This window comes from Candoia aspera, chromosome 3 (assembly GCF_035149785.1).
Source record: "Candoia aspera isolate rCanAsp1 chromosome 3, rCanAsp1.hap2, whole genome shotgun sequence".
NCBI classification, from domain to species: domain Eukaryota; kingdom Metazoa; phylum Chordata; class Lepidosauria; order Squamata; family Boidae; genus Candoia; species Candoia aspera.
Window position 1 is genome coordinate 196086756 of NC_086155.1, and position 27174 is coordinate 196113929.

Below are 27174 nucleotides of genomic sequence, written 5' to 3' on the forward strand. Positions count from 1 at the left end.
TGAGATAACATTCGGAAGTGGCTCAGGCAGCGGCCTCCCTCATTCACAGAAGGAGGAGGAGGAGGTCCAGCACAATCAGACTTCCAGACTTCTGTTATTATTAGCCAATCTAACAATCAAAGTAGTTTTAGCCATCTGTGGAGTTGATTTCCAGGTCTGGTCTACCTAGTGATAGACCTGGCCCATTATGGCCCCTCTTTTTGAGTAAACTCTGGTGGGGTAGCATTGTAGAAGGATTAAAAGTCTAGCCTAGCATATGTTTGATCAGGCCTGGTCAGGAATTGGTTAATGACGAATTCCATGGTCCAAGAGTACATACTATCCCAGTAACATCATTTCCCGTGGCACTTGGTGCTCTTTTGAAGTCAAGTTCTGACTAAGTCCAACCATGTGCATTTCTGATTCGACTACTGCCTAAGGCAGCATGTCTCCAAGCACAGTTTTATTTAATCTTTGCTCAAGTGTCATAAAGCAATGCTCTGAAATGAGTAAATATTAATCACTCCAGGTAACATTTCAAGGGGAAAGAAAGGATGCTGTCAGGAGGAGAAGGTGGAACAATACACTTTATATATTTGACCTTGCTGGCAGATAATAACAAATTAAAGTACTTGCAAATGAAAAGAACATGGATTCAGGCATTAAGTGTAGCTTTGAGGGAATGTAGCAGTCAGCAGCTGAGGTAAATACATTGAGGCCATGGGTGTGTGAGACAGGGAATAAAGGTGAGTGCATTTTTGGTCAGAATTCAGGGAATGGGGGTCAATAAGATCTCCAAAATAGCCCCCACTTTCTTGTGCCTCCTGTGTGCCTGAGTTCTAAGAGTTGAAGTCCACACATCATAAAGTTGCCAAGAGACCAGGGACCAAGGACTGCCTTTGAAATTTGGAGAACTTAGCCTTGGTGTTCTCTTAAAAGGACAACCTGGAGTGGCTTGCACGTTCATAAAATGGCTGGCAGAGTGGGAGGTGCCAGTCACACAGGATTGACCACTGGGCTCCCAAATGACTCTGGGTGGCTTACATCTCAAGAACAAGAAACAATAAAATAGAGAAAAAGAGCCATCCACATTCCAGAAAAAGGAAAACCAACACATACCCAAAATAGACAAAAAGACCCATCAGGGACTGAACAACCATCCTAACCACAGGCCCAGGAGCAGAGCCAGGTGTTCAAAGACTTCTGGAATAATTGAAGGGTGGGAGCCATACAGATCTTTAGGGGATGTTCTTCTGGAGGGCAGGCCCCACCCCACAGAAGGCACCCTTCCTAGCATCATCTCCAGTTGGTTCCCTACCAGTGTGCCTGCTGGGCACACTTACAAGAAGGCACTGTGTGGGATACAGCCTTCTATCATTTCTTTTTTCAAAGAAAGCCTATTGGGCCTATAAAAGGCCAAAAGGCATTCTTTTAAATAGAAATGATGCCAAAGATGGTCTTTTTGATCTGTAGCAATGCGGCTTTTCATTTATGTATTCTTTATTAATCCCTAAAAAACCAAATCAGGTGCTTGGAAAGAAACAAAGTAAGGTCTGTTGGGGCCAGCTGCCCACCCCAGTATTAGCTGTGACCAACTAATAGCTAAGTTTACATCTATTCCACTCACTTGGGGTGGCATAAATGGCAGTCCCAGTTCCCAGTGGTTCACCTAGCAGACTTTTTTTTAGAGAAGAAGGCTTTAGCAATAGTTACTCATGTGCTCCAAAAAGGATTACTGCGATGCCCTCTACTCAGGGCTGCCTTTGAAGGTTATCTAGAAACTCTGGTTGGTACAGAATGCAGCTGCCCCCATGCTGGGGTAAAGCCACTTCAGCAGAGGTACACATACTGTTGTTGTCCTTTTTCAGTGGTGGCCCTGGCCCTCTGGAACACTCCCCTCTCCACTGGACCTTAAACTGTGATGAAAACGTGGCTTTCCACCAAGCATTTGGAGCCTGGATGGTGTGTTTTTATTAAGCTTAAGTTGCTTTTAATCTTGTACACCACCCAGAATCACTGCCACGAGATAGGGAGCCATATAAATAGGATGGATGGATGGATGGATGGATGGACAGATGATAGTTAGTTAGTTAGTTAGTTAGTTAGTTAGTTAGTTAGTTAATTAGTTTTTGGTTATGTTTTGACCAGAGGAAATTTTAATCTGTGGGTTTTAAGTTATTTGTAATTTTATGTTAGCTGCCAGGGTTTGTTGAATTGAGCATATAAATAAATAATAAATAAAGCTTATAGGTACCTAAAATCAAGCAAGCAAGCAAGTAAGCAAGCAATCCAGGGATCAATTGTACTCAGATGTGCTAATAGATATAATCAAGAAGCTATGTACTTCAAAACTTGGTCAGATGGCAGTTTTGATGAAGCAACAGTGATAAAATGCTGTGGGAATTGCATAAATAGGATCTGACTTTATAACACTGAGACCTAGGTATCTAACACATCACAGATTTGTTATCCATGTTGATTTCTATCACATCACAGACAAACAGGAGGAGATGGAGGATGAGGTCTGGTTTAATTCACCATTTTGTGTTTTGGAAATAGTCATCTCTGATCTCTGAGAGTTGCTGTGCAGATTAACAAGGCTTGTAATTAATTGTATCTATTGCAATTGAAGAGCAATTATCTAGCTATCCAACATGAACAAGTGGGATTTCAGAATCAACTTTTTTTTACATATTTGGAAGACAACCCTTCTTTTCCTTATTAACAAGAACTTCTGTTAGAAAAAGGATTCAACAATTTGTTGCTCAGTCCTAACAAAAAATCTTGAATTTAAAACTGTTTTGGTTGTTGCTGTTATTGGAAGCATGCCCACCCCTTTGAAGAAATTAGGCAGTAACTGTCTCTCGTTTTTTCCCACTGCAGTTGCGTTGCCAATGGCATCTGATCTGGAGTTGTATGATGTCTCACACAACAGTATGAAAGTAAAGTGGAGCGCAGTAGCAGGTGCAACTGGCTATATGATTCTGTATGCACCCCTCACTGATGGGTTAGCAGCAGATGAAAAGGAGGTGAGAAAACACGGCATCAACTACAGGTAGTCCTTGACTTATGGCCATTCATTTAGTCACCCTTTGAAGCTATGACAGTGCTGAAAAAAGTGACTTATGACCAGTCCTTGCACTTACAACAATTACAGCATCCCTGCAGTCATGTGATCACCATTTGTGGCCTTCCCAACTAGCTTCCGACAAGCAAAGTCAATGGGGGAAGCTGGATTCGCTAAAGACTACATGATTCACTTAACGACCATGGCAAAAGTTATAAAATCAGGCATGACTCACTTAACAACCGCATCGCTTAGCAACGGAAGTTCTGGTCCCAATTGTGGTTGTAAATCGAGAACTACCTGTTGACCTTTTGGCCCTTGCTTCAATGTATGGGCTGATATTCTTGAAAAGCAAAGGTGTAGAACTCCCTGTTTTCAGCTTAATGATCTCCCTCAAGGAGTATTGGCTCCACACCATTTTGGATAGTATTAATGAGTGGAGTGCCATAGGCCTCTGTCCTGGGCCTTCTATTGTTCAAGATTTTTGTTAATGGACTGGATGAAGGATTTGAGGGGGATGATGATCAAATTTGTAGAGGATCCAAAACTAGGAGGAGTGACTAATATTTTAGAAGAGAAAGAGAAGATCCAAAAAGATATAGACAAGGTTGAAGAGTGGGCCAGAACAAACAGGATGAAATTTAACAGGAGAAATTTAAGGCCTGCTTCAGGGGGAAAAAAAATAAAAGGCACAAATGTAGGATTTCAAAAACAATAGGCTTTTTATTATTCTCTTTTTCTATTAAACACAAATTTTATAAACATTGGTTGCCAGGAGTTCAAGATCTTAGAATTCAGCTATACTGGCACATTTTGGAAATAATAAAACAACTTTGGAAATACTGATAACTTTAGATAACTTTTTGGACAACTATTTTGTCCAAAACAGGTAGATTAAGTAATGACCATTTTCTAAATTGTTTTTAATTGTTTTCAGCAATGGATTGTAATTTAACACACCTAGTTTACTAAGAATTTTTGTAATATTAATTCCTAAGTATTTGATTGACTTTTGACCAATTTTAATGTTGTATTCCTTTTTAATTTCTTTCTGGATCTTAGAGCCTATACTTATGACAAATATCTCTGCTTTTTTAATAGTTAATTTTCAATCCTGCTAGTTTTCAAAAGTTGCTAATTTCTTGAATAAAAATTGGCAGCTCTTTTGTTGATTTAGATAAAAAGATTGCAAATCATCAGCATGGTCTAGTGGTTAAGGTGCTGGGCTAGAAACCAGGAGTCTGTGAATTCTAGTCCCGCCTTAGGCATGAAAGCCAGCTGGGTGACCTTGGGCCAGTCGCTCTCACCTCACAGGGTGGTGGTTGTGGGGAAAAGAGGAGGAGGAAAGAGTATTAGGTATGTTCACCACCTTGAGTTATTTATGAAAATAATAGAAGTGGGATAAAAATAAATAAATAAATAAATAAATAAGCATTCATTTCCTGTTCACGTAAGAAACTACTGACTTGCAACTGTGTGTTATTTTGGATTTTCCATAATAGAGCCTCTACAGATAACATGTATAGTAAGATATAGTGATAGAGGTCAACCATGTCTTTTCCCTTTGTAGATCTGGAACTTTTCTGACTCAAAATTATTAACAGTAGTTAATAATAGTAAAAGTGGCATTTACAGTATTGTATCATTTAAGGATAGCGGAGCAAAAGTTATGGAGAAGATATTTATATGAAAATACAAAGGGACTTGTTTAATTCTGGCAATCACAATTCTACATTTCTGTCTTTTGCGCTAGGCTTCAGTTGGTGGTTTTCTATATTCTAGGAGTTCTCACAAATTGGATAGCTGCCCATCGACCCGTTATAGGAATAATTTGTGCCAGTGATCCTCAGGCAGGGCAAAGTGGTGTGAATCAATCCCTTGTTAATATCACAAGCCCATTTTTCTTAGTTTGACATAAGTTATTCTCCTGAAAAAGTTCACCTTCTACTCATATATGCTATTATTTCATCAATTTTTTAAAATGAACTCATATTTTTATAGATGAAAATTGGAGTGAGCTCAACCCAGATTGAACTTGAGGGTCTGCTGCCCAACACAGAATACACAGTCACGGTTTATGCAATGTTTGGAGAAGAAGCCAGTGATCCTCTTACAGGACAAGAAACAACATGTAAGTGGTATTTATGTCTTTCTACATGCCCCGGGAGTAAATTTTGGAAAGGCTTTCTGAGACAGAAAAATAATTTCTGACATTAAGCTTTAGTACAATATTAATCCCTAGAGGCACCATTTAGGAAGGAACATGAAGAGCAATGGTGTCCTCTTCAGTATGGTGCTCATGATTTTCTTTGACAACTTGTTGATATCTGGTTATTATCATGTACAGAAAGTGACTTCAGTAGACAATTCTTGCTTAGAGTTTTAAGATATCCAGAGCAGATTTTTAAGTTTTCTGAAGTTTACTTTCCTGTAGAACATCTTTGCTTCTCATCTAAAATAGATGTGAGATAACATCTATAATACCTATTTTAATTCCACTGAATTTTAATTGCAGCCTATTTTTTCATCCCATTCCTTAATGTTTTAAAATTTAATGTTAGTTTCCATAACCTGGTACTTTCAAGAGTTGTTAGATTCCAGTTTCTAGAATTCTCAAGTGACTGACTGGGAATTCTGGCAGGTGAAGTCTAACACAAGGTGGGGAAGATACCTCTAAAATAGGTACACTCACCCAACTCATGCTCCTCTAGGGGTCAATTCTACTGAAAAAAATTGTTGTAGTATCTCTTCAATGGTTACTCTTTGGCTATTGTGCTATGAAGAGATCCAAACTTTCCACTTTAAAATAGTTCATAGTCTAAGCATACAACATGTGTTCAAGTGTCAGGAGCAAGATCACCTTAAAAAAAATTATAACAGCTTTGGGAAACTATTTGAGAGTTAAGATTTTCCATATTGGCTGTTTTTTTTTTACTTTAAATTGTCATGCACTCACTGTTCCCCACACACAGATGCATATTGTGAGATCTAAGATGTGTATTGTCTTATAAAGAACTGAATGTATGAAACTGATAGAAGCCAAGGCAGGCAACATGATGTCTGCAGACAGATCTTACGTTCATAGATGTCTTTACCTCTGACTCTGAAATGTTTTGTGACATCTGGGATAGGAGAGTTTACCTTGTAATGTTTATTAATGTAATTTGGGATATTGGATTGGCCACCAAATTGATCTACATGGAGGCAAAGGTATTGTTATCATGTACCACTGGAGAAGGAGGCATGACTTTGAATGGTTTTCAGCCTCCTGAAAAAAAGGACTTCTTGAAATACGTAAGAAGTTCTCAGTGTTCCTGAGTGGGTGTGTCTATCTCAGCCTTTCCCCAAGCCAGGTCTTTCTAGATGTGTTAGACTGTCATTCTTAGAGCTCCCCACCAGAATTCTGAATGTTGGAGACCAACACATCTGGAAGGTACTTGGATGCCAAAAGCAGCTACACTGCAACCATACAACACAGGGTAAAAAAAAAAGTATCTCAACACATGTTGTATTTCAGAAATTCTGTTTGCACAAAAAACAAAATCATTCAACTTCCACTATAAGACCATTGTAGGAGATGACTTCTAGCATTGGAATGACTATTTATTTCCAGTGGATTCTGCTGGGTCTAATTCATCCTAATTTCAACAAGTTTGCTGTAAAGGGACTTCTGTTTTCTTTTAAAGCTGTTTGGCTCCCTATTTAGGAAGAGCTACCCTATTTACACAAGTCTGGAACCGTATAACTCAAGCCACACATGTGACAAAATCCCCCCTTCTTTTTCCAATAAATTTTATTAAAAGTTTTAAAGAAAACATAAAAACTAACGCCACTAATGGAGAATAGAGAGAACAAAGAAAGAAAAGAAGAAAAAGGAAAATACAAAAGTGCAGCAAGAAAGGATAAAAAGAAATAGAAAAAAGCTTCCAATTGTCTCTGCAGCAAATATGATTACAAAATTATCTCTTACTCTATAATTATAAAAAAAAACCCTAACTTTTTTCTATTACCCTCTTTTTTTCTAATTATGAAAACCACAAGTCATAAGTGCAATTTTTTTTCCATTTCATGCGAAAAGTCTATAAGGGGTTTCCAGTCAGCCATAAATACAGCTATTTTCTTTTCTATTTAGCCATCTCTGCAAGTTCCATCATCTTCACCAACCACTCCCCCATTGTGACTAGTGCCGAACCTTTCTACTTTTGAGCATATAATAATCTTGCTGCAGTAATCATATATAAAAACAAAGTTCAATGACTTTTTTCTAGTTGCCTGTGCATTAGTCCCACATGTGACAAAATCTGGTTGGTATATATACAGTGTGAATTTTGTAGGGAGAGACCTCTGCACTGAACATGACCAGGGACTCAGATTTTGGGATTATGCATGGCCTCCTGATGTCCTTATATATATTTGAAGGCTACCTCCTTGACAAAAACATCTGTTGCAAACTATATTAGACACATAATGTTGCATGGAAATTTATGTTATCCGGCAGCAATATATAAGAATAGGTCAACTGACAGAAAGCAAAGATATTATTTATAATATGGATTCATTTCCATTTTCAAGTGCCTTTAAGTCCACCACGAAATTTGAAGTTTTCAAATGTGGATCACAGCTCAGTCAAAATAACATGGGATCCTGCTTCCCAAAAGGTCAAAGGGTATCGCATTATGTACGTTAAGACAGATGGGACCGAAACCAATGAGGTAAGCAGATTTTTAAAAGCATAAATTGAAAGAACCTAAACACGGATTTATCATGAGAAACCTATATTTTATTTTCAGTCTGCCAATAACTGATAAAAAGGCAGTAAGATTAACTTATCTGGTTGAGAACAGATTTCAAAATGTGGCACACAGCTCCATTGCAAAGGTTTGAGAAATTGTTTGTAGAAATGAAATCCTTTCTCAAAAGTTTGAGAATCGTTTCTCTACAAAGAAATTTGAAGTTGTAAATGCATTGTTTTTGTTATATTTTGCATATAGGTAATTTTTTTAAAAAATCCCTTCATTCTTTAATTATTCAAGCCATTCCCTTCCCACCTCCCCTTTCTCATATTCTCTTATCAAACAGTTAAGCAGTTTTCTGCTTTGGAATTAGCCATCACGTAGAATGTGAGGTTCTTTCCTTTAAATATTTTTTTTGTTTTATTCAACATAAAGGGTATAATATACTAAAAAAAAAGAAAAAGAAAAGGTAGTCTTCTTCAAATCAAGCTTGACTACTGATGTCTATATGGACATGTCCATGTTGTTTTTTTGGCATGCACAGAATTAGTTTGCTATTTCCTTCTGGGATAGATAGATATATATGGATGGAGAGAGAGAGAGATGGATGGATGGACTTATGGACAGACATTACAACCCTTGGGTACCCTAATGGTCTCCCATCCAAGTACCTTGCTCAGTTTTCCAAAATAGCTAAGGTTGCCATTTAACTTTAAAATGTAATGAGTCGGGTCTGCACATTGGGATGCCAGACTGGAGAATGGAAATATCCCCACAGACTCTTTCTAGTACCTGTTTGCTTACAAAAATTGCAAAGGCAGTGGGGCATCCCCAAGGCAGTCGTCATTGCTATCGATTCTGAGAAAGCTCCATCTGTGCAGACCACTTTTCCTCCTCATCCCAAACTGATATAGAACGATGTCTTTTTTAATAAGCATTTTTTTTTATAAGTCTTGGCACATGTCCCTCCATTCCCTCCTTGTCTGGCTCCCCTTGTCCTGGCAAGAAATTGGTCGAAGCTTTCCAGAATTTCAACATGACGCAGCTTGTAAAAAATCTTTGTTGCTATAACAGAATGGAACAGGCTTGCTGCCCTTGTTTTAGACTCTTGTGGGTTTAAACTTGATGACCTTTCCTCTGGTCCTTTTCATGGCTTAACAAAAGGCCCACTTTATGCTTCCCATGCTTTGTACTAGGTATCAATTCTTATTGACATTTTCAGCATTCCTGTACTAAGAAATTCTAGCTCTCAACCTATCTTCAACTCCAGTGGAGCAGCTGGATCTCCCAGCCCATGTAATGCAGGAAATCTAACTAGAGAGTCCAGAATAGCAGGCTTGAGGCCATGTGGACCAGGGGAACAAGATCTCAAGCTGGCCTGTACAGAACATTATAAATATTCCAGCAATTTCACCCGAGAGAAATACCAATGTATATTTTTTCCAGAGTCCATCTTACTTGCTATCACTTTTTCCTCCCATCAGCAGAAGCTGAAAGGTAGGATAGTCCTTTTTAAAGAAAGTTGAGGAACAGCTGCTTGGCTTGTAAACAGATATATTCCTTTGTGATGTTTTTAAAACAAAACAAAAATAAGCATATGTCCTGGGATTGTTCTGGTTTTTTTCCAGTTCATCAGGCAGACTGATGGTGTGTGACATAATGGTCCTGTTTGAATAGCATGCTTAACTGGGTCAAAGGTGGTTGTATCATACTGATAACATCGCCCAGTCAATTAACTGTAGAGCTAATCCATACTTCCTGCTTATCCTAGTAAGAGGATGAGCCACCAATCAGTTTGGAAGGACAGGAGTGGATGACATCATCCTTAGTCCATCCCATGGCTGCTAGGAAGGTGACCTCCATCTGAGTCTCATCAGAAATAGTGTCTTTCCCTCTCTGCTAGCACAAACAGGGCAGTCCAGTTCACCTGTGGTACTTCATTCCTTCTTACACAAATGCCTCCATTCCAGTTGGCTGGTGTGTGCACTGGGGGGCATCCCTGTTCTCTGCCTTCAATGGCCATCTCAAACTGAGCTGCTGGACTGCCTGCTGTGAAAGATGGGAACTTTGATTTACTTTTTTTGGGTTTAGCCATGGAGTGGTGAAATGTTCAGCACAGCCATTTCTTTGGGGTTTTTTTTTCCTTTTACCTGGATGAAATTGACAGGTTCTGCTGAGTGTTCATTGGGGTGTGAACATCTGCAAGATGGTGGGCTTGGTGTCATGATCCAAGCGCTGTCCATTTTGTACATGCTTTGGTGCATGTACAAAAGAGGCTGGGCTTGGATCGTGATACCACGCCCACCATCTTGCAGATGCTCACACCCCCTGCAGACACCCCTGCTTTCTTTTACAAGACCCTGGAAGAACTGTAAAACTTGGGGTTTTAACAGGTTCAGAAGAGGAACCTATTTTTTGAAATTGGGTGAAATTGACAAAAACTCGGCCAAGTTTCCTCTTACAAGAAGGCAACACAATCACCAGGGGGAGTGGTGAAAAGTGGCAGAATGGGGTAGGGGTGGGCTTATTTATTTATTCAATTTGTATGGCTGCCCATCTCAAACATATGACTCTGGGTGGCTAACAGAGAATAAAAACAAGTTAAAAATATAGCAAAACAAACATCTGGGCTTGCCCTCCAGATGTCCCCCTTTATCTGTGATGATGGTGACCCCAACTGCACTTTTTTGGAGGGAGGGAGAGAGAGAGAGACTGCTCCCCAATGGAGCAAAAACTTTTTTTGATGCCTAGGAGGAACCCAAAAATTGACCAAGTGATTTTTAATTTTATGTGCCAGACTGTGGAGATTAATCAATTGTGTGGGGCAGTAGATGACTCAGCCACTAAGGTTTTACAAATGTGGCCAAAAAGGAGCAGGAATTTTTAGGCAAATACCCCAGATGCCACACTTGGAGAACCTCTCATCTAAAGCATGGTTTGGTATGGAAATGATCAGATTTCAACACATTTCATTCAAAGCTGTCCAACTTTGTTAAAACTTAAGGTCTCCAGTGTTCTGAGCTTCCTTGTATGCTCTTGTTTACTGACTTCAATAAATAAAAGTTTTACAGTACTTTGACGTAGGGAAGGATGAAAGAAAGGTGGGGTGGAGTAGCTGGATTTTAATGGCACTCTGCTTCCAACCATCCCTGGTTGTCTGTCTGTCAGGATGTCCCCCCTTTTCTCTCCCCCTCCTTTCCATTTAGCTAAAGGGGAGCAAACAGGCTCTTCCCTTCTGTAAAGTGGGCCATTTGCCAAGACACTGATTGATGCAGCCTGAGGTCTAACCTGGGATTCCTTTTTCGATTGTGAAGAAGTCTCTGGCAGAAGAATTAGGCCAAGCCTCTCTTTTGCATCCTGATGTAGATATCGATTTGGGACCTCCTTTCTAATTCCTTTCATTTCTGTGATGCAGGAAGAAGTTGGTCGAGTGTCAGCACATACTTTGAGGAGCTTGACATCTCTCACTGAATATACTGTCGCTGTTTTCTCCCTCTATAGCGAGGGTCAGTCTGAGCCACTCACAGGCAGCTTTACCACAAGTAAGTCTCACTGCATTTTTGAAAGCAGTCTAGCTGTAGTCCCAACACCCCTTTACTCTTCTTGGAGAGAACAATCTGTCACTTTGATTTTATTTATATTTTCTTAAGCAAAGGAGATTCTAGCTCTCATGCTGAATACTGACAGCTTGGAAATTTTATATTATTTAAAGCAAATGTAAATGATAGCATTGTCTAATATTTTGGCTAAAGTTGAGTTGCTACAGGAAGAAAGTGAAATTTAAATACAGGACGCTTGAAATTAGGTTATGTTTTGCCAGTTCTCTGAACAAACTGTGTAGACGCAGCCAACAACTCACAAGTTCTTCAAGTAGACATTACTTTCTGATTGCATAGATTTTTTTAAAAAAAATTGCAGACATAATTTGGTTACTCATTAGAACTTTCAAGCATTGTCTGATCAGTTAAAATCAAGTTCAGCTTTTTAAAATTCTATAGAATGTTTAATGCTTCTGCTAATATTACATAGGCTTAGAAGGGACCTCACATTTAGGGAATATGAGACACATTTGGAATCCGTATGTTTTCTCTGTATCTTGCAGAGAAAGTTCCCTCACCTCAATTTTTGGAAATTAATGAAGCATCTACTGATAGTTTAAGTGTAAGCTGGAAGCCGCCATCCTCTGATGTAGCCCTTTACCGTCTAGCATGGATTCCATTGGTTGGAGAAGAAGCTGATGAGGTAAATGTTCTTGTCCCAGACATGCTTTTTGTTATAAGAGGGTTTGAGTGCTGGTGACAGACTCTGTTTTATGTATTTTGAGGAGTAGAGTCACAGTGGATGTAATGAGGAAATCAGATGAGTACATTTGTGAAAAGCATGGGGGCAAGAGCCCAATCTTCCATTTTATTATCCTTGGGAATGGAGTTTCCCCTATTACATTATATTAATATATTATATTATATTATATTATATTATATTATATTATATTATATTATATTATATTATATTATATTATATTATATTATATTATTATATTTTAAGCCAGTTTTATTTTATTATATGCTAATACTATGGTCTTGTGTTTTGCACCTCAAAATGGAAGACAATTGTATCACTGATTTTAAGCAGCTGAAGTGCCAAATTTCAGTGCTGTAGTTAAAGAAGGTGCTGAGTGCTGCATTAATAACAACAACAACAACAACAACAACAAAGCCACATATGGCCTAGGGATTTTTGGTTGTCCTCTTACGCTCTATGCCATTTAAAAACTCATCTGAGTCTGGATCCTTATGAAGGCAAAGCAGTGCCAAGAGAAATTCTTTGAGAAAAATGCCTCAAGGAATATTTGCACAAATACAAATTTAGGGAGGCAATAGCTAAAGGAACTACAGTATATGAAAAATGAGCATGCTTAGTGGATATTCAGTGCAGATCAGCTACTTCATCAAGAGACATGAAGAATATTTATCAGTGTTTTTGGAAGGTGGAAAATGAGGTAGGTATCCCTTGGCAAGTTCCACAAGAAGTAATTCACCTTTCTGTCTTCTAAATCTCCTATCTGTTTAAGATCATCTTAAGTGGAGAAGTGGACACATATGAGATCGAAGGCTTGCTACCCGATATGGAGTACGAGGTGTCCTTGGTGGCCCTCTTTGATGACGAAAGTGAAAGTGATGTTGTTGCTGTACTTGGGACCACACGTAAGATGGGAAATATGATACTTGCCCTTCCTATATACTTCCCATATATACTTTACTTAAAATGGCAAAGTCCAGAAGTATCTGGAACTTCTGCCTTCTTACCTGGAGTCCTGTGTTCCAATTCCCTAATGTACATGAACCATGTCTTGTGCTTATTTGATTACTGAAACGCAGTCTGCATCTTCTGAAGGGGTGTTACATATGCTCCTGCTTTGTGTATGCCAGGGTGAATCTAGAACAGATCAGAACAGATGCTGAGTTGACATTTGATCAACTTGGAAACAACTCAACCCTCCCCTCCAGAAATCATCTGCCAGTAATATTGGCAGAGCTCCATCCAGAGTTCTTTCTTTTGAATCTCTGCCGGTTAATCCAGATTCTGCTTTAATTTCAGTTCACACTGTCTTTATCTTCTCCAGCCATGATGTTCTGTGTCAGAGTGCCATGTAGATATACATATACTGTACAAGAAACATACAGGAGCTGTTGCTAGAATGGAATTCTGTATGAAAACATGCTTGTCATGTTGTTGTTTTTCTCCAGTTGAAATACTGACTACTGAATTAACTACCACAACTACAACAAGTACTACTACTACTCAACCTACAACAGCAGGTATAAAATATATTTAAAAAGTAAAAACATACATAGTTCAAGAGGTGGTTTAGTTAACATTACTCAGAGCAAAGATGCATATTTTGGCATTCTTAGAATGATTGTGGTTTAGAATTTGAGATGTTATAAAATATTTACTGTAATATCTGGAGTGGGGAAGAAGTGCCCTTCAATATCCAGACTGGGTGTTTCAAAAGATTTAAAGCTGTTTGAAATGTTTAATGTTCTTGTAGTCTTTCGGACAGGAATAAAGAATCTTATGGTTGAAGATGAAACTACCTCAAGTTTGAGAGTGAAATGGGACATTATGGACCTTGGCATTTCCCAGTTCAGGGTGACATACTTGATGGCTGATGGTGGTCGTGGTGAGGGAACGGTAAGGATGATTGGTCTGAAGTTTTTGAAAGCTCAGCTTGGACTCTTAAAGAATTGTTCATAACAAGGACGCAAAGGGAACATTCTTCAGTAATAAGTATCAGTCGCCCACATAATGTAAGCCTCATTCTGCTAATATTGCTTATTTATCTTTTTTTTTAATCTGCTCAATCATGTCTGATTCTTGGAGACTGTCTGGACAAGTCCCTGCAGTTTTCTTGGCAAGGTTTTTCAGTAGTGATTTGCCATTGCCTCTTTCCTAGGGCTGAGAGAAAGTGACTGGCCCAAGGTCACCCAGTTGGCTTTGTGCCTAAGGTGGGACTAGAACTCACGGTCTCCTGGTTTGTAGCCTGATGCCTTAACCAATACACCAAACTAGCTCTTTATCTCCCCCTCCCTCCCTCCCTCCCTCCCTCCCTCCCTCCCTCTCTCTCTCTCTCTCCTGTAAAAAATGATATATCCCATCAATGCCCAATGCATTTTGCCTGGGTTTACCTTTTAGTGCAGAAATTTGTTTTGGCAAATATCAAAGGGCTGGTGTGAAAAGTTAAGGAGGACTTTTCCTCTGCTAGATTCTCATGGAGGACAGGGGGAGTTCTATGCCATTTACTGGACACAAAGATCAACAAAACCCTCTTTCTTCTTACAAACAGGAGGTGTGGGATTCTCAGTTCAAATGGAGAACATGGTAGGTTAACACTTACCATGCCACCTATCATAGAACTGACCCGGTTTGCATCTCCATTGTGGTTCTCAAAAATCTTGCACTTGAGGTCTCAGGCAATGGTTGCCAGTAACAAATATGACTATGTAACATTATGCCTACTAATACTGAGTTGTTTTGGGATGAGGATTAATGAATCGAATCGAATTATCCATTCAGTCAGATCCGATCCTTGGCGATTCCATAAGCCAGCACTCTCCATGATTTCTGATCTTGTATAGGATTAATGGGTTAAGTCCAAACCCCATGGCCTTAAGAAGAGATTTGAAAGAAGAGGGCAGCAAGGGTAAGTGAGGAAGAACATTAGTGGCTTAGAGGAGAAATCATCAAGAAAGAAGAGTCTTGACTGCTTTCATCTGTTGATTTAATACTTGTACTTTGCAAATGATTGCTATCTACCTTGAGAATCTTTCTGATGAAGACATGAAATAAATAGATGAAAGAGTTTCAAGCAGCTGGGCATGAGAAAGCTGGAAGCAAATTACAATGAGAAACACAGACTGAAAGATTTACAGATATTATGGACCCATAAAATGATTTGAATTCTGGCCAAGCTGTTGACTCTGCCTGCTCAGCCCAGTTTCTGTCTTACAGCAGCTTCACTGGCCACCACTTATTTCTGGACACAGTTCAAAAAGGTTATCTATGTAAAGCCCTCATACAACTACTTGAAAGAGGCATTGTCTCATCAGAACCTGTCCAGTTTTACAATCTGTGAGAGCGGGCTTTTTCTCAGCTCTACCCCCATTTGACGCAAACAAGAAAAAGTGAATATTCTTGGTGGCTGTTCTGAATCTTTGGATTTCTGTGCCATGGGAGACAGATTAAAGTCAAGTCAAATCTCCTTCAGGGTCAAGCTTGATTCCTGGTAACCTCCTGGATGTAACAATATAGTTGCCTTTTTCTAGGATTTTTTTTTTTTTACTTTCCAAGCTAATCTATAGCTCTATCATTTCTCCTGGAAGTTTCCCATCCAAGTGCTAATCAGCCCCAACTCTGCTTATCTTACTTGCAAACCCAGCCAGGTGCTGCAACTGCTGGGAAGTCAAGCTCCTTTTATATTAACTTCCCATCTGTTGGTGACTATGTTTTGTTCAGAAAGAACTTGATGCAACTCTTTTGCCTTCTGATATGGGTTTTAACTGGTTAAGTGTGTTTTTAATGGATTTGCATGCTTAAATGATAACTGTTTTTGTCTGTATTATTAGTGTGATGGAATGTGAGGGTGACCTTGGAAGACTGGTGGGTGGTGGAGAGATGCCACCTAGGGATCTAGCAAGCCTGAAAGTACAAGCCTCCTGCCCTCCCTATTTACCACCTGAGTAGTTAGGATAGGTCCTTCCTAAGTTTCTTCCTCTGGCTGTTACTCTGTTGTGGGCTCCTTTCTCTTTTATCTGATCATTCCCTAGCTGGCATCTTTTCCCCCCATTTCCCCCCATCACCCTCACATTCCATCACAATTGGCAATCTCTTTCATCTTACTTCCTACCTTTAATGCTAAGAATTATGTAATTATGTTCAATAAATAAATGACCTAAAGGATCATTGCATAAGGAGAAGTGAATTTTTCTCTCCTCTGAAAATCAGGGTAATTTCATAGCTTAGCTTCATTACAGTCTGTGGATTGTCCAGTTCTTTTTTCCCCTCAACATAATTACTTGTGAATTGGGAAGGGATGTCTTATATTCACTGGTCAAAAGATAAGAAACTTTTGGAAACAAAGGAATGGGCAGGCTGTGCAAATTCTTGTCAACATCTCTGCTGAAAAGCATGGAGGCCTTGGGACTAACTGCTTTCCTGGTGACTTTTCAACCATTTTGTAATAGCTAAAGAGGGATTCTCTAGCTTTTCTTTCCTGCCCTGTTCAGTTGTCTCTTTGCCTTCCTTCTCACCAGCTTTCTCTTTTCTTCTCTTCCTGCCACAGCTACTTCTTCTACTTTCCCTTTCTCCATCCATTCTATATCTATGATTGGTATGTGCAATGGAGAATCAATTAGTTTTAAAAAGTGGTATAATCTCTTCAACTGAGTATGTGCTCTGGATCAGGGATGGACAATGCTTGACTCCCTTTTTTGCAGCCTCCAGAAGATCCTCTGACTAATATTGCTGAAAATTGATGATCCAATTTCTCATTTTCCTGAGGCAGGAAGCTCATGAAAAACAATAGCAGAAGTCTTACAGGAAGCTTAACAGATTTTAAAATGTGAAGAAACTCACTCAAGGTTCACCATCTAAAACTTAAGGGAAAAATTAGACCCACCACCCACTATTGGCATAAATTCCCTACTGCACTGTGAACCTTGGGCTTTCCCAAAATGTTAACTGCCATATTTATTTATTCATTTATTTAATTTATTTATTTTTCAAATTTCTATCACCGCCCATCTCTCCCAAAAAGGGGACCCACTGGGTACAAAAGTTTTCCATCCACTCTCTAGATCCAGGTCCAGAATCATCTGCAGCAAAGCAAGACACTCATCAGCATCTAAGATGATATGGGAAGTGCTGGCTGAAGCTTGACTGGTTGTTGATTTTTAAACCACTGCTTTGAACAATAGCAAGGGGGTTAAGCAGTATCATATGTGACTGTGAAAGAAAGAAAGAAAGAAAGAAAGAAAGAAAGAAAGGAAGGAAGGAAGGAAGGAAGGAAGGAAGGAAGGAAGGAAGGAAGTAAGTAAGTAAGTTCTGGTCAGCATTTTTATTGCACGGATTAATTGATATCATTCATGCAAATGGCTGGTAACATGGAATGTGACCACAGTAAAAGCCACAGCTGCTCAGCATCTCTTAGTGGTTAGCAGAGTTTGGCAATATCTAATATCTGGAGTACGGCAACATATTTTAAAACTCAAAGCCAAGAGCACATTGTCAAGAACAAAGGAAGGAAGAAGTAGAAGCTCAATGTTACAAAAAGCATCTGTACTCATCCATATTCACAAATAATTCAGTTCTGCTCTTGACACAGAAAACTGACATGTTTCAGCTGACCTACCAAGAAGGTAATCTGTGCTGGTGGAGGCCCTAATTAAATACTGGTTAATAATAAGTTACACTGTACATGTTTTAAAAAACATTTATTTCTAAAGCCAGGAGATGTTAGGGATGTAAAAATCAGTGTGGTTTCACAATCCTGCCTCTTTCGTATCTTTTCACTTCAAAGCAAGGGTGGACAACTGATGAGCTGCTTGGAATCCTGTCCCACAGATTTCCTTTCGTAGCCATCAGAAAAATGGCATCCCTGAAATTTGGTGATAACCTGCTGAAAATTAGCAGTGGTAACATTTCTTACCAATGTTTGGTAGGAAACTAAGAAATAGGCTTAATGCACTGAAAAAATGCTATCCTGGAAGCCTCCCCATAACTGGGAAAGAAGGGAGCTAAAATTTCTGGTCCTTCTCCTCAGCCTTTGTGTTCCTAATATGATCCCCACTTCTTGCAAGGCTCAACTGCCAAAAAAAATTAAATAATTGCAACTCCAGCAGCAGAAAGGTTGTCCATCCTTTCATAAAGGTTGGAATGCATTTGTAGATATTTATTTATTACTTATTTCTCAAATTTCATCAGGGAGTCTGGGTGGCTTACAATAAAGTTAAAATACCCTAAAATAACATGATATATAACATATACATATATAATATAAATATAATTGTAAAATAGGATTCAAGATTCTACTTCAGTTCGTGCATGCATGAGACCACTTCATGGCACTAGCCATCCCCAGGAATGACTACTTCCCGCCCTCACCCCAAGCGAGGTTGCAGAGCCAGGTCTTATTCTGGAAGTCCAGGAGCGAAGGAGCTTGACTTACCTCCGGGGGAAGAATGTTCCAAAGGGCTGCAGAGCTGCTGCAGAGAAGGCCCGCTTCCTGGATCCTGCCAGTCAGCATTCTCTTACAGACGGGGTCCGTAGCATGCCCTCTCTGCATGACCGGGTTGGATGGGTCCATGTGATGGGGATGAGATGGTCCCTCAGGTAACCTGGACCCATGCCATGTAGGGCTTTAAAGGTGACAACCAACACCTTGAATTGGGCCTGGAAACAGACCGGCACCCAATGCAGCTCACGCAGCGGGGGTCTTACATGTGCCAATCTTGGGGCACCAAGAATTGCCCGTGAGCTGCATATCACAAAAATATCACAAAAACTGGATTCAAAGGTGAAAGAACAAGGTGTTGAAAGAACAAGGTGTTTATTGTTGCAAGGCCTGGGGTGTTACATAACATGAAAGGGATGTTACCTTGCAAACAACCAACTGGTACAATGGTGTACAGCTGGTTTCCTAGTAATTCCTTCTCTATAAGGAATGCTGGTAATTGTAGTACTCGGAAGACAACTTCATATATCTCATCTTCCATCACGATCTCCAAGCTATAATTCCCAGGATTCTTCTGCTGATACGGAATTGTAACCATGTGTGATGTAGTAAATGCACTAAGAATTGTTTCATATATGACGTTTTCTTAAGAATGCTAAACCCACAAATGGGGAAAAAATATGCACCTTTGTGTCCAAAAATCTTGTAGATCTTTATCTAGATAAATTCTTCTAGATAAAATCTTCATTATCTGATTTAAATTTGGAAATCATGGCATATCAGGTTCTGAAAAACACACATATAACAAAATACAAAGATGTATGCATGCACACCAAGTTGTTTTTTTGTCTTTTAACTTGTTTTTGTTTTTTATTACAACCAAACTCTAAGACATCATATGATGCAGTTGTAGTATTTGTTTTTAACATTTCTTCCATCCAGGTTACCGTCCCTGCAAGGCAAAACAATTTGCTTCTTCAGTCTTTGCTCTCAGACACTGAATATAAAATTATGGTCACCCCGATCTATTCTGATGGAGAAGGAGTCAGTTTGTCAGCTCCAGGAAAAACTTGTGAGTACAAAGTTGTAAAGGCTCAAGTATAAGCAACTGCCTGTATTTAATTAAGCTGTTTTTCTAAGATGTGTTGGGAAAAACATAATTTATAATACGTTTTCCCCCCTTAGTGCCTCTCTCTCCTCCACGAAATCTGAAGGTCTCTGATGAATGGTACAATCGATTAAGGATTAGCTGGGATGCCCCTCGGTCTCCCATGATGGGGTACAGGATTGTATATAAACCTGTGAATAGTGAGTGCTTAAAATATTTGCCTGTGCGCTTTATTTATACTTTGTGTAGCTGCTATCTTAGAACAATAGTTAAATCAGACATGTAAATGTTCCTTCCAAATTCTCACTCTTATCTACACAGAGGAAAAGATACTCATATATATTTTCTTCCTGTGGTGGGGGTAAAAGCAGTTGGGTAGGGGATTTTTGTGTGTCTGGAAAAACAATTGAAAGGGAAATAATAACAATAACAACAACAATAATAATGTATTAAACTTGTATGCTGCCCTACTCTCAATGACTCTGGGTAATAATAATAAAAGAGAGAAATTACAATAAAATCAATAAAACATAAAAATTAAAGATAAAAGACGGCAAGCATGATGAAGCAAGGGGTCTCATGCTCCCTCACAAAAGGCCTGGGTGAAGAGCCAGGTTTCCACAGCAATTCTAAACAAAGAAATCTTTCCTTTTTCTTTTCTGAACTTCAGAGGTTAGAGCCTGTAAAACAAACAAATAATTTGTGAATAAAAATGAAACTATGCATCACATCTACATATCATATTTATATTATTATGTTATTATAGGCCTCTTGCTATGTTTTCCTGCTTTCAAATTAAGGATCATTCTTCGGGATCAGAAGTAATAATGAAATTTCCCAGTGCCTTTAACCTAAATGCAGTTTTATGGAAAAAACAGGTTCACTGAATTCCTTTCTTGTTTCTTTCAGTCTCTGGACCAGCACTTGAAACCTTTGTGGGTGATGACATCAATACTATCCTTATCTTGAATTTGCTTAGTGGAACAGAATATAATGTTAAAGTATTTGCTTCATACTCGACAGGATTTAGTGAAGCCTTAACAGATATTGCCAAAACATGTAAGAACCTGCTGTTTCTTGGTATCCTCTTTTCCATGGATCATATTTCACTGGTAACCTTAGCATGAAAAAGGGGATCATTCCTCTTTTCTGTCTTTATTTTTAACTATGATAATTTCCTTTAACAAGAAGTCGTAATCTGGGTATGACACAAAGAATGAGGGTCTGTGCCAAATATTGTCTATTTGGAACAGAAAGTTGAAGATAACTTTTTAAAATCAGATCCATTTTAGTACACCCCTTTTTGGTTACTAAAGTGGTCAGGTCCATTCTTGTAATAGTTCTGAAAACTTATGTCATTTTGGGTGTTTGAAACCTGGTAAATGTTGACCCCTTTCCCCAGCTTTCCTAGTTAAGCATGTTGTGCAAACACAAGTGACTAAACTGTGATCAACGAGGAATCTACAGTCATAAACTATAAAGAGAAGAAGGAGTAATGAGACTAAAGTATGACTCTGGAGCTCTTCTCTCCAAAATCTTTGAAGGACTTCAGATGTTATGCCTAAACCTCTTTGTCATTTCTCCTTCTGTTTCCCCTTCTTAGTGCTTGGCTGAACATTTCTCCTGCGTTCTTCAGTCTGATGAAAGAGAAGATGCTTTTCTAATGTATTTCAGAGGAGAACAAAATGTTCATGAAATTCTCATAGCCTGAGTCTGAAGTTTGGGTGACCAAGTGGCCAAGAGGTGTGTGGGGTTGTCCTGTACAGTTCTCTCTCCAGCAGTCTGCAGCATTCCAGGTTTCACACCCTTCAGCCCAGCCAAAGGAATACAAAATGAGGGCATTTCTCCTGCAGACATCTTTCAGACTGGGAGGTGTGGACAGCCAGGGAGGCTTCAGAATGCTGGAAAGATCTGTCATATGAAACCCCACCACCATCTCCAACAATCAGCTGTGCTCAAAGCATCATCAGTGGAATGCAGTAGAAGAACAAAAGCCTCTTTCACTACAGAGGAAGAACACTTTTCAGAAGCCACAAGGCAGATTTTGGAACAACGTTAGAAGTTCCCCTTTGCTTCCATGATTTGCTTTCCCATGGTGGAGTAGTATGTCTTTCCACTGTTAGCACTAACTTAGCACCACTGTTAAAAGTTCCCCTGGGTTCTAATTCTGGTTAAAAAAGGAACACCTTTAAGCAAGAACATATGATATCTAAATCAGGTACAAAAGAATGTTTTCATATGCCTTTTTGTGTATGCTGGAGTTGATAAAAAGACACATTATTAATATTGTATACTTCTTTGCAGTGTATTTGGGTGTGACAAACCTAGGAGCTTATCAACACCAAATGACAAGTTTATGTGCTCAATGGCAGCCCCATAGACATGCAACTGCTTACAGAGTTGTAATAAAATCTCTTACTGGTAAGTCAGTATATCATATATATGTTGCTCAACTATTAAGATATTCCCTATCTGGCATGAGAAGACATCCAGGTAAGAGGTATGTCTCTCTCTTACCTGAAAGGCAAGAGTGATGTGATGTCAGCCTTACCAGGTAGTCCAGATAGGAACCAGATGAGCTAATTCTACTTTATTGTGAGGCTTTGTTTGTTGTTTATTCGTTTAGTCGCTTCCGACTCTTCGTGACTTCATGGACGAGCCCACGCCAGAGCTTCCTGTCGGTCGTCAACAACCCCAGCTCCCCCAGGGACAAGTCCGTCACCTCTAGAATATCATCCATCCACCTTGCCCTTGGTCGGCCCCTCTTCCTTTTGCCCTCCACTCTCCCGAGCATCAGCATCTTCTCCAGGGTGTCCTGTCTTCTCATTATGTGGCCAAAGTATTTCAGTTTTGCCTTTAATATCATTCCCTCAAGTGAGCAGTCTGGCTTTATTTCCTGGAGGATGGACTGGTTTGATCTTCTTGCAGTCCAAGGCACTCCCAGAATTTTCCTCCAACACCACAGTTCCAAAGCATCGATCTTCCTTCGCTCAGCCTTCCTTATGGTCCAGCTCTCGCAGCCATACGTTACTACGGGGAATACCATTGCTTCAACTATGTGGACCTTTGTTGTCAGTGTGAGGTCTCTGCTCTTGACTATTTTATCGAGATTTGTCATTGCCCTTCTCCCAAGGATTAAGCGTCTTCTGATTTCCTGACTGCAGTCAGCATCTGCAGTAATCTTTGCACCTAGAAATACAAAGTCTTTCACTGCTTCTACATTTTCTCCCTCTATTTGCCAGTTATCAGTCAAGGTGGTTGCCATAATCTTGGTTTTATTGTAAGGCTATATTAACAAAATCTTACAAGTCTGAAAGTACAATTCTCCCACCATCTCCTTTACAGCCAGAGAAACTAAGGAGGGTCTCTTCTGAGCCTCTTGTCCTGCCCACTATCCAGCTGTGGGATATGCTGTCTCTTATCTGACCATTCCCTAGGCAGCATTTCTGGGCCCAGTCTCCCAAAGTCATTCCCACATACCATTAGACATGGTCAGAAGCTTTGAACTGCTGAAACTCTCCCCTTAAAAGGCTAACTAATCCATGCTGGTAGCAATCTGAGGTCTTCATTAGGGCAGAAGTCTCTATCATGGTATTTAGACACAAATGTACCTGTAGACATCTTTGTTATCGTTCAGCAGTCTTGTTTTAAAAATCTAGTTATTTTAATTGAAAGTTTATATATGGGAAGTTGGCATTCTTCAAAAGTAAAAATGGTGGATGACCAATGCCAAGTGGTTTATAGAAAGACTATCCAAATTCCATGCCTATCGTGGCAGCCATTTTGTAAAACAGACAAGACACCCCGGCAACCATTTTACGCACACACAATATGCTCTTAAAATTCCAAACATGCCCACCAACCTCAAAAATTTGAAGTAACCTACTTTAATTGTAGTGAATCAGGGAGATGACCTTGAAGGAAATAGAAAGAACCATTATACAAGCAAAGAGGCTGAAACATTCCTTAAGTCCTGGGAAACAAGATAGTCTTTGGAAGAGGCTGGCTTCTCCTTGATTCACTGGGATAGAAGAGGGAGGGGAGGTAAAGCACAGCCAGGCTTGCATGATTCTGTTTCCTGATCTGGTGTACCCAAAGGCTGGCATCAGTAGATTAGAGTTACTTCATCATGAAGGAGTATGAGAAACAGGAGTGATTCATGATCATATACGCAGTCTTCTTCCCTGGAGGAACTTACAATTCAAACTATACTTGTGTTTACAATGCTCTTCTTTATTATGCTCTGTATTCTAGAAAATAGCAATCAAGTCCTGAACATTTAATGTTCTCTCTCTACTTTCAGATGGGGCAACAGAAGAAGAGCTGCTAGGTTGGGGGACTTCTAGGCACTGCTTCTTTGAACTCTTTCCTGGCACAAAGTATAATATCAGTGTTTATGCACAAGTTCAGGAAATAGAAGGGCCTGCTGTCAGTATAACAGAGTCAACACGTGAGTCAATTATTTCTTATATAATGCTGACTAAGTATAGTTCATGTATTAGTTATCAGAATTAAGCAGAGATTCAATCTTCCTATCACATTTTTGATGACTGTTTCTATTTGATATAATAGCATCAGAGACAACAGCTGGAACTAGGAGTTTATGAAGTGATGATGTCTACATTAGTTGGAATTTGTGAGGCCAGGCCTCAGACTCTTCTTCAAACACTGAAGGAAACACTTGTGATGGGCAGGCCTACTATGACTATTAGGAACGTATTTATCTGCTTTGACTGGTCAACAGAGTAGATACCAGCTCCAGTATGTGGGAATCTCCAGATTTTGGACTTGAAGGAACACTTCAGATCTCTATAAGTGGGATCTCAGTAGCCAGGCTTAGAACCATGTTTTTTATTTTATTCTTGCTCTCCCAAAATCTCAGCAAGGCATACAGTACATATTGCCATTCCTATACAGTTCTCTTCTAACATTTATTTTCTCCATCCTTAGTGCCATATCCAACTGAACCACCACCAACTCCTTCAACCACCACTCCACAGCCTACAATTCCTCCAGCAAAGGAAGGTAATCTTTCTGTAAAAAGAAAAAAATAATACTAAGAGGTTTTTGTTAAGGATTATTTAACTATAGTATGTCAGTGTACTACATGTAACTCTGGTTACTAGGATGTGGATAACAGTATGTTGGCTTGCAGGACAACCTCTTGACATAAAAAGATGGGTGGGAACAAGGCAAAAAACTGCAGAAAAAGTGGTTGTACCATTTGGAGACCCAAGAATGCATTAAAATGGTATCTGTTTGGTATCTGCTTAGAGATTATCTTTGTTTTGAATATGTGGTTTAAGCATAGGAGTATTTAGGTGTACATGTGGAAAAGAAATGGATCAAAAAGCACAATTGTTTTGATAGTTTATGATGAAAGAGTGAGAAAACTAGTAAAGGATACAAGAGTGACAAAAAAAAAACTCTAGACGAAATTCCTTTACTGTTGGGGTCCATAGCATGCCCTCCCTGCCTGACCGGGTGGGACGGGTTGATGTTATGGGGACGAGACGGTCCCTCAGGTACCCTGGTCCCATGCCATGTAGGGCTTTAAAGGTGATAACCAACACCTTGAATTGGACCCGGAAGCAAACTGGTACCCGATGCAGCTTGCATAACAGTGGTGTCACATGGGCTGGTTTTACAGCCCCGATAACTGTCCACGCAGCCGCATTCTGGACCAGCTGAAGCTTCTGAATACTTTTCAAGGGTAGCCCCATGTAAAGCACATTGCAGTAGTCTATATGGGAGATGACAAGGGCATGAGTGACTGTTCGGAGGGCATCTCGGTCCAAGAATGGGCGTAGCTGGTGCACCACCCGAAGATGTGCAAAGGCCCTCCTGGCCGTGACTGCCACCTGCTCTTTGAGTGGGAGTCATGAGTCCAGGAGGACCCCCAGGTTCCGCATTGGTTCCAAATGGGGCAGTGCCACCCCATCCAGAACCAAAGATGACAGCTTCCTGGAACCCGAGGGGCCATCAATCCACAGCCACTCTGTCTTACCAGGGTTCAGTTGAAGCCTGTTGTTCCCCATCCAGGCCCCCACAGCCCCCAGGCACCTGGAAAGGGTGGAGACCGCATCACTTACCTCACCCAGGATAGAGATGTATAATTGAGTATCATCAGCATACTGATGATATCTCAGCCCGTGGTGACGGATGATCTCACCCAGTGGTTTCATGTAGATGTTAAACAAGAGAGGAGAGAGAACCGAACCCTGCGGCACCCCACAATGGAGGGGTTGAGGGCCGGATCTCTCCTCTCCTATCACCACCGATTGGGAACGGCCCTGGAGGAAGGACGTGAACCAGTGCAAAACTACACCGCCCACCCCCAACCCCCTGAGCCACCCCAGAAGGATACCACGGTCGATGGTATCGAAAGCCACTGAGAGGCCCAAGAGAGCCAGGATGGATGCACTCCCTCCATCCTGCTCCCACCAGAGATCATCCATAATTGGTAGTTTCAGGGGGTGCAGGACAAATTTTTGCTGTGTAGCAGGTCATTAAGAAACATATGAATGTGAGAAAGAAATTGCATTGCATGTTTGTTGATTTCGAGATAATGTGTGATAAGGTGAGTTGGAGTGAATTATGAATAATTCTTGGCAAACATGGAGCTAAAAGGTTGATTGATCATGAAGAATGGGGTATCATGGAAGTAAAGCATGTGTGAGAATAAATGGAATGCTTAGCACATGGTTTGGCATTGTCCCCTTGGTTATTCAAAGTGTTTATGGATAAATGTAGAATGGATGTTTGTGTGATATTAGAGCTGGGTTTGTCGGGACATGAATGTGCATTACTTTTGCATGGAAATGTTGCTGTGTTGTTGGCTGAGAAGCTGAATAATTTGCAATGAATGTTAGATTGTAAGATGAAAGAATAAGTATGGATCTGTAAATTAATGTATTAAAGACCAAAGTAGCCATATTTGAGAAGGAAAATTAAATCAAGAATTGCAAGTAAGATATGCAATCAAAGCATGTAGATGAATTTGTGTACCTTGATAGAATGTTTACTAAAATTGGGAAATTGGTGGAGAAATATGCAAATGTTGTTACAAAGGTAAGGAGTAGTGTGTGGTCTATTATGAGGAACAAACGTTTGTCAAAATAAGTGAAAATATCTGTTTATATGAGCATGCTTCTGCCTACTTTGTCATGGAATCCTGTTTCTTTTTTATTTCTAAGTACTTTGTGTATTTTTGCAGTTTGCAAAGCTGCAAAGGCTGACCTGGTGTTTTTGGTGGATGGGTCTTGGAGTATTGGAGATGAAAATTTCAACAAAATAATTGGCTTTCTATATAGCACTGTTGGTGCTCTTGACAAGATTGGTCCTGATGGAACTCAGGTGAGTGAGGGAGAAGATCCATTGAAGAAATATATATGAACATTTTAAAGTTGAGTGTGAAATGTCTTAAATTGTATCAAAATATAGTACCATAACAAAATAGTCTGAAAAAATATTTATTCTGTTTATTTTTCACATTTCTATTCCAATGCAATCCAAAGACTTTTGGCAGCTACAATTTCTCTGTAGTTTTTAAACT

The 27174-nt window shown here is 39.7% G+C and overlaps 1 protein-coding gene across 1 annotated transcript in view; it reads left to right on the forward strand.

The window, feature by feature from the left end:
* Positions 1-27174, forward strand: part of COL14A1 (collagen type XIV alpha 1 chain) — a 131489-nt gene that overhangs the window by 42488 nt on the left and 61827 nt on the right. Inside the window, exons 11-25 of the mRNA XM_063299632.1 lie at positions 2863-3008; positions 5048-5177; positions 7619-7758; positions 11195-11321; positions 11882-12021; positions 12851-12983; positions 13527-13598; positions 13832-13974; positions 19454-19583; positions 19697-19819; positions 20529-20678; positions 21924-22040; positions 23923-24069; positions 24570-24644; positions 26836-26975. Of these exons, the coding sequence (XP_063155702.1) occupies positions 2863-3008; positions 5048-5177; positions 7619-7758; positions 11195-11321; positions 11882-12021; positions 12851-12983; positions 13527-13598; positions 13832-13974; positions 19454-19583; positions 19697-19819; positions 20529-20678; positions 21924-22040; positions 23923-24069; positions 24570-24644; positions 26836-26975 (1913 nt within the window). The remainder of the gene's footprint in view (positions 1-2862; positions 3009-5047; positions 5178-7618; positions 7759-11194; positions 11322-11881; positions 12022-12850; positions 12984-13526; positions 13599-13831; positions 13975-19453; positions 19584-19696; positions 19820-20528; positions 20679-21923; positions 22041-23922; positions 24070-24569; positions 24645-26835; positions 26976-27174) is intronic.